At 39.0% G+C, this 8,797-nt stretch overlaps 1 protein-coding gene across 1 annotated transcript in view; it reads right to left on the reverse strand.

The window, feature by feature from the left end:
* Positions 1-2,631: 2,631 nt before the first annotated feature.
* The window catches only part of UCP1 (uncoupling protein 1), a 16,952-nt gene continuing 10,786 nt past the window's right edge, over positions 2,632-8,797 (reverse strand). The window contains exon 6 of the mRNA XM_027866961.1: positions 2,632-2,758. Coding sequence (XP_027722762.1) covers positions 2,632-2,758 — 127 coding nt within the window. The remainder of the gene's footprint in view (positions 2,759-8,797) is intronic.

The raw sequence follows: 8,797 nt of genomic DNA on the forward strand, positions 1-8,797 counted from the left end.
TATACATTCTTGACACATAAAAAAGGCATCAAGCAACGCTGTTTGCTTCGACTTGACAGATGAGGTTAATAAATTAAGAAAATTGACAATTACCAAATATTTTTATTTCTGTCTGTTGCTGTTAATTACAGACAGTTCTCCCTTTATGTAAGTGAACTGTTCCATAGACCTCTGCATAAAGCAATTTTTATGTAATGCAAACTTGCCCCTACCCATGCATTTCACTTAGCCTATATGACAAAGGCATACACAAAATAATAGCTCTATACAAATTGCAAAATACTGAAATGCAGACGTATTAAATACTGTACCATGATAATAAACAGAATTATGAAATGAAAGGTAAAGTATGCACAATACTGCACAGTAAAGTTAACATAGGCATGCAGTCTGTTGTCCTTTCCCCACCCACTGCACCTAGCCTTTATTACTGGGGATTGGCTGTGCAACGTTTTTTATGTAGCTATCAAGAGATGGTTGGACAGTGGCTCTTTTTTTTTGTCCCTCATATGTCTGATGATAGCAAGTAATATTATCCTCAGCTATTCTTTTTTTTCATTATTCTTCACATGAAGTCGAATTTGTGTAATGTGCATTTTCATAAAGCTAGAACTGTCTATATTTACAAATAGTATTTTTCTCAGTTTATATTTTTCAACAGTTTGTATTGTTAATTAAAATTTGCCTTGTAAAGTGCATATTCAAACATAAAATTCCATAAGAGTACAGATAAGTTGATATACAATAGCGCTGTCAGTACATGACAAAAGTATTGTCACCTGAGCAGTTGTATTTATCAGGGTGAATCATGGTCTTTGCTTTCTTGATTCTAAGACTAAAATATAAGCATCATGCTAAAAAGGTTTTTTTTTAATATGTAGCTAATAAATAGATACTCAAAAGTTCTTTTGTTTTTTTTTTAATGCAACCCTGAAATGAGAAAGAATCCTAATCGTTGGCTTTGCCACTAACTAGTTGGGTAGTTTTGGGTGAGTCATTGAACTCCTCTGGACTTCAGTTTCTTCATCTATTGGGGACAAAGACTTTGTGATACAGTGGAAAGAGCACTGGATTTCAAGTCCTCTGACTTGGGTTTAAATTTCTGACAGCTATCTGTGTGGCCTTGATAAATCACTTAGCCTCCCTATGTTTCAGTTTTCCTCTCTTTAAAATGAAGATATTGGCTACTAGGTACATATCCTAAAGAGATTTTTTTTTTAAGGGAAAATACCTTATTTATGCAAAAATATTTCTAGCAGCTCTTTTTGTAATTAAGGGGATGCTCATCAATTGGGGAATGACTGAATAAGTTGTGGTATATGATTGTAATGGAATACTATTGCGCTATAAGAAATGATGAGCTTGCGGACCTTAGAAAAACCTGGAAAGACTTTATATGAACTGATGCTGACTGAAGTGAGCAGAACCAGGATTGTACACAGTAACAGCAATATTGTATGAAGAACTGTGGATGATTTAGCTTATCTCAGCAATACAATAACCGAAGATAATCCCAAAACACTCGTGATGAAAAATGCCATCTGCCTCCAGAGAAAGAACTGATGTCATTTGAATACAGATCAAAGCATACTATTTTTCCCTTCCTTCCTTCCTTCCTTCCTTCCTTCCTTCCTTCCTTCCTTCCTTTCCTTCTTTCTGTGTTCTTGTACAAAATGACTAATATGTAAATGTTCAACATGATTGCGCATGTATAATTTACATCAGATTATTTACCATCCCAGGTAGGGAGGAGGGAGGGAGTGATAGAATTTGGAGTTAAAAACTTAAAAAAAACCCCAATAAATATTAAGAATTGTTTTTACATATAATTGGGAGGGTATTTAAAACTAAAAAAATGAAGGTGTTGGAGTAGATAGCCACTAAAATCCCTTCTAACTCTTGATCTCTGATCTAGTCTCCAGGGTGAGATGGGGCTTTGTGGTTTGGTCATTTCAATTGTGTCTGACTCTTTGTGATCCCATTTGGGGTTTTCTTGGCACAGATACTGGAGTGGTTTGCTGATGCTTTCTGTAGCTCATTTTACAGATGAAGAAACTGGGGCAAACAGGGTTAAGTGACTTTCCCAGTGTCACACAGCTAGTAAGTGTCTGAGGCTAGATTTGAACTCAGGAAGATGAGTCTTCCTAACTTTAGGCCCAGGACTCTGTGCACTATGGCACCACCTAGCTGCCCCTACCCCCTGAATGGGGCTACCTCCTGACATAATCTGTAAGGAACCCTTCTTACTCTGCATCGTAGTTTAGTGACCCACTAAGTACCAAATAAATGTTATTGTTTAGTCGTTTACTTGTGTCCAACTCTTAGTGATTTCATGGACCATACTGTCCATGGGGTTTTCTTGGCAAAGATAACTAGAGTGGTTTGACATTTCCTTCTTCAGTGGATTAAGACAAACAGAGGTTAAATGACTTGCCCAGGGCCACATAATTAGTGTCTGAGGTCACATTTGAACCCAGGTCTTCCTGACTTCGGGCCCAGTGCTCTATCCACTGAACCACCTAGCTACCTTCCAAATAAATATACTTTGATAATTATTATGGCAAGAAATGAGTAGCTCTTTTGTCCATATAGTTATTAAATAGTCCCACTAGTATCTTCCTGCAAGATCTTTTATAAAGATGATTCTGTGGTACAGTTGATAGTTGACCTGGACCTCATCATTGCCCTTTTCAGCTGTTCGTAGGATACAAACATAACAATATTCCAGGATCCCAGTCTTAAGAAGGAAGGCACAAACCTAGAAGAATATATATCAACACATGCCATTTCATTCACAACTTTACAAGTTAAATTTACAAATTTGCAAGTTAAGATAATACAGGCAGCCTTCAGTGATCACTGCTTTGCATTTCAGCACCTTGGTTCACTCTATGTACTAGACATTTGTACAGATATTCTTAAATACCCAGGACGGTCTGTGATCTCACCAACTCAAGAACTGCCTTCAACCATTCAGATCCCAACTTATCTACGTCTGGCCACTCTGCTTGTCTTGTTCACCTCTTCCCTTAAGTCCACAGGATCTTCCTCACATTCTCTTGGTTGCCAGTGGGACATTAGCTATTCAGCACACCTTCTCTTCTTAGCATTCATTTCCTTGATGCTATCTCTTATTTCTGAAGTTTTTCATTGACTATATATTTCAGCTTGCTCCCACCTACCCTGTACCCACCCCATTGCCTTCTGTATGACATTCACTTTATTCCTTGGGATACTGGTATTCCAATGGCTCACTGCCATTCAGCAATGGCAGTAGATTGTCCCATACTTCATTTCACATAAATGCCTTTGCATGGACAAGCAGCAATACATACATACATACATACATACATACATACATATGTATATGTGTATGGCATGTGGAGCAATAGACTTTGAGCCTGGAACTTCAGATCCTGCCTGACATTGCCTATGTGACCCTGGTCAAGGTACTTAAGCTCTAAATGCTTATGACAACTCTCTAGGACTTAGGTAGTAAGTCTAGAAGCATCAGTGGTTTGCGTTTGTAGAAATTCTCACACCAGCCATTCTCCCACATAGCAAGCATTTATTTAGCACCTATTATATGTCAACCACTATGTTAAGTATTGGGAATATAAAGACAGAAGCACAAACAGTTCCTGTCCTCAAGGAGCTCCCATTCTCTCAGGCAACATGGACATAAATATATAGAAAATACGTACAAGATAAATACAAAGTAATTTAGGAGAGTATGCACTAACAAGTAGTGGGTATAAGAAAGGTCTAATTAGAAATTGTCACTTGAATTGATTTTTTTTTTAGGCAATTTGGGTTAAGTGACTTGCCCAGGGTCACAGAGCTAGTAAGTGTCAAGTGTTTGGTCTGAGGCTGGATTTGAACTCAGTTCCTACTGACTCCAGGGCTAGCGATCTATCCACTGCATCACCTAACTGCCCCCACATGAATTGATTTTTTAAAATGACTAGGGATTCTAAGGAGGTGGAGGTGCAGAGTGAGTGCATTCCATGAATGAGGGACAGTTTGGCAAAGGCGTGGAGATGGGGCATAGAGTATCACGTGTGAGAAATAACAAGGTAGCCAATTTAAATAGACCAATTTAATTAATATTCAAGTGTGTGTATGTGGAGGGAGAGACGAACTAATGCAGAATAAGGAGACTAAGGTAGCTTGAGGCCAAGTTGTAAAGGGCTTCCAACATAAAATTTTGTAGAGAAAATAAGGAGCCAGTGGAGTTTATTGAACATAGTAGTGACCTGGTCCAATTTATACTTCATGAATATAAATTTGACTATAGTGTGAGGGATGGACTAGAGAGGAGAGAGATGAGGCAGAGAGAGCAATTAGGTTAAAAAAAAAAGTTCAGGCAATGGGGTAATGAATAAGGGCCTGAGTGGCCCTTTTATAGATTAACAAGCCTTTATTAAGTGCTCATTATGTGCCAGGAAATGTGCTAAGTTTGAGGTAATAAAAAAAAGGTGGGGGAGACAAAAACAAAGTCTCTGGAACTCACACTATTATAATGGGAGAGGAAACATGCCAACAATTACGTACATGCAAAATATATACATAAAGAGAAGGGGATGGGTGAGAGAAACGTGAAAAGAGAATTGACAGTACTTGGCAACTGATTGGATATATGGGATGAAGGATAGTGAGGAGTCAAAGGTGACTCCAAAGTTTGTGGAATTGTTTTTGTTGATTTGTTTTCCAGTCATGTGTGACTCTTTGTGACTATTCAGTGTTTTCTTATCAAAGATACTGGAGTGGTTTTCTTTTCCAGCTCATTTTACAGATGAGGAAACTGAGGCAAACAGGGTTAAATGATTTACCCAGGGTTACACGACTGATAAATGTCTGAGGCCAGATTTGAACTCAGGAAGATGAATCTTCTTGACTCCAGGCCTGGCACTCTAACCACTCTGCCATTTAGCTAGATGGCTGGAAAGATGATGGTGTCATAGGAAAGTTAGGCAGAAGGGTAGGCAGCAACACCAGAACCCCTTTGGGAGCCTATATATTAGGTTCTGTCACACTACAGAAAGTGCTGATACTAAAGAATAAACAAGGAGATAGGAAGAGGTTAAGAACAAAACAGGTGGCTTTTCCAGATTCTGCTAAAAATTTTTTCTGAAGTCCATAAGGAGTCCTTCATTTCCTCATCAAGGCAGAGAATGTAATTGGCTCTTGCCCTTTCCTACAGCCAAATTAAGGCTGTATTTTTGTATGTGTCAAAATGAATGTTATTGACATTCCCTCAACACCCTAACTTTCAAGATTCTCAATTTTCTCATTCCCATGACCTCACTTTACTTGTAGCTTTGATCATGCCATCAACCACAAGTGTTTCATGTTCATGAACTATGAAATTCCCTTATCTTATAATCTTTTATCATTTCATCTCTTCCTTATGACTCTGAAACCTGTTCTTTGTCTTCATAATGACCTCCAATTCTTCCATCCTTCCATTTTTCCCCCCAGATGATCCCTTCCTTCCTAGAACTCTTGATGAGCCAATTAAATTCTACACTATCCTCTGCCCTAGAGTTCTTTATCTTCTTACGCTGTCTCCTATCATGCTTTGCCAATGCCCAAGCTTGGATTACTCCCACTTTCATTACCATCCACTGCCTTCACTTCTAATCATGTGCTGCTGAACAGAACTGGAGAAGATCTCATAATGATGCTGATTTGGGTCCATTATAAATTCATGTTATATAATCTCAACTTGGCCCTCACTGTAGCAAGACAATGCTTTTAGATCTCTCTAGGTCTTTGGGTGTGGCCTTTTGACTGAGTCCGAGTTTTACAAACAAATCCTTTTATTAAGGGGATTTGTTCTATGAAGTTTGGATTCAGTCAAAGGGCTGCACTTGAGGACCTAGAGGGCCACATGTGGCCTCAAGACTGAAGGTTCCCCACCCTTGCCCTAATAAATTCACTATCCCACTCATTGCGATGGCTTTTCCAAACTTTTTCATCCCTTTTCTAACTCTCCATGGCACCCCTCCATCCACTCTCTCAGCTGAGAACATTGCTTCGTATTTCATTGAAGAAAATTGACAAATCAATTTTTTTTTTGGAATTAGGCAATGGGGTTAAGTGACTTGCCCAAGGTCACACAGCTAATAAGTATTATGTGTCTGAGTCTGGATTTGAACTCAGGTCCTCCTGAATCCAGGGCCGGTGCTCTATCCACTGTGCCACCTAGCTGCCCCCTCATTGAAGAAAATTGAGCCCATTCACGGAGATCCCTCTTCTCCCCTCCTTAACTTATATGATTCAGATGTTTCCCCCACCCACTACTGTCATCTACTTCACCCCTGTGTCACATGAAGAGGTGACCTGTTTCTTTACAAGTACACATCCCCGTTCTTGCTAATATTCACTTTCTTCCTATCTACTAGCTGCTTCCCTGCTGCCTATAACCACATATCTCTTTCATTCTTAAAACTCCCTTACTAGTCAGGGCATCCATGCTAACTATTGTCCTCCTCCCTTTTGCTGCTAAACTCTTTGAAAAAGCTATCTAAAATCGGTGCCATTATTTCCTGTCCTCTCAGTCTCTGTTATCTGGTTTCCAAACTCACAATTCAACTGAAACTTCTCTCTTCAAAGTTACCAGTGATCTCTTAATTGCCAAATCTAAGGATCTCTTCTCAATTCTCTCCTTGATCTCTCTGCAGCCTTTGACACCATCAATAACTCTTCTCTTTAGTTTTTGGTGATACTGTTCTATCTGGCTCTCTTCCTACCTTATGAACTATTGCTTTATCTAAGTCAAGTCCACTAACTATGAGTGACCCCTAATCCTCTGTCCTGGGCTCTCTTCTCTTCTCCCTCTATTCTTTTTGTCTTGGTGATCTCCTAAATTTCCAAGGATTAAATTATCTCCATGTAGATGATTCTCAGATCTATTCATCCATGTCTAACCTCTCTCTTGACCCCGATTCACATCTCCAACTGCCTATTGAGCAACTAAAATGGGATTTCCTATATATAGAGCACTCAATGTGTCCGAAAAAGAGCTCATTATCATTTCCCTTAAGCCTTTTCCTAACTTCCCCATTATCAAAGGCAACATCATTCTCCCAGTTACCCAGGTTTGTAATCTCAGTGTCATCCTGGACTCCTCACTCTCAATCCATCCAAGGCAATTAGGTAGTGTAGTAGATGGGCCTGGAGCCAGGAAGACTTAAATTCAAATATGGCTTTATACACTTAATAGATCTGTGATCCTGGGCACCTGACTTAACTCTGCTTTGACTCCATTTCCTGATCTGTAAGGGTTAATAATAGTATCTACCTCCAAGGGTTTTTTTTTTTGGTAAGGATTAAATATTTGTGAAGTGCTTTGCAAAACTTAAAGCATTATATAAATGCTAGGTTTTATTACATCAAGTCAACTACCAAGTCTTGTCATTTCTACCTTCACATTTCGTATATGCATAGGTATATGTACATACACACAGACATACATATACACACACGTAGACACACACATGTGTGCATATACATGTATACACATACATGCATGCATACACATATGCCTACATATACCACTTCGCTCCCACTAACCTGGTGTAGGCCCTCATCCCCTCACTATGACAATGACCTGCTGGTGGGTCTTCCTGCCTCAAATCTTTCCAGCTGTGTGACCCTTGTTTGCCTCAGTTTCCTCATCTGTAAATTTAACTGGAGAAGGAAATGGTAAACCACTCCAGTATCTGTGCCAAGAAAACCCCAAATGGGGTCACAAAGAGTTGGACATGACTGAAACAATTAAACAAGAAAAGTGCATGTGTACTTGTATTGGGGGCTGAGAACTCTTATCTTTTCTGCAGAGATTGAGCAATGAAGCCAATTCTAATGTTCCCTGGGTAGAGAAAAACCCTGAAGAAACCCTGGGCAAGGGCACAAATTAAACAATAATTCATGAGAAAATCCCGAGAGAGATCACGGTCCAAGTTAACTCAGAACTTGGGGTTCCGGGCTATGAGTTCCAAGAACAATAGGCTTTCTCATGAATGCTCTGATCCTAAAAGAGTCCTTTCCTCTTCATTCCTGCTAAAAGATTTGTGTGACCAAGGTGAAGCAGTGTCAAGAATTCTGCCAAGAAAAGCTAAAGAAGAACAAAACAACAAAATATATACTACAATTTGGTAAACTATTAACAGTGGCAGCAAAATTGAGAAAAATTTTGAGAAGAAATTCCAGAAGGGAACATAGAAACAAGCAGAACAGTTTAGTTATGATCTTATTAAAATTAATAAAAACTTTTAAAAATACAAGTGTTAGATATTTGTGGTTCTGTGTTCAATTGGGGGGATGAGGGCGGCTCTTGCAGCCATGCAGTACAGTGTATAGTGCACTGGGCCTGGAGTGAGGAAGACTCATCTTTGCGAGTTCAACTCCAGCCTTCGACATTTACTGGTTGTGTGACCCTGGGCAAGTCCCTTAACTCTGTTTGCCTCAATTTCCTCATCTGTAAAATGAGCTGAAGAAGAAAATGGCAAACCATGCCAGTATCTTTGCCAAGAAAACCCCAAATGGAGTCATGAAGAGTCAGACACACCTGAAAAATGACTCAAATATGTTAAATTTTTTCTTGTTTGTATTTCATGGTTGAGTTTATATTGAAAAAAAAATAAAGCAAATGGAATGCTTTCAAATGGGGAATTTTACTGAAGAAAAAAAATGGCATCCCCTAGACAGCTTTTTTTTCTCTTTTTTTGGAAACCTAGGTTGTTTTTCTTTCTTTCTTTCTTTCTTTCTTTCTTTCTTTCTTTCTTTCTTT

Source organism: Vombatus ursinus, unplaced genomic scaffold, assembly GCF_900497805.2.
Source record: "Vombatus ursinus unplaced genomic scaffold, bare-nosed wombat genome assembly UNPS02014784.1, whole genome shotgun sequence".
NCBI classification, from domain to species: Eukaryota; Metazoa; Chordata; class Mammalia; order Diprotodontia; family Vombatidae; genus Vombatus; species Vombatus ursinus.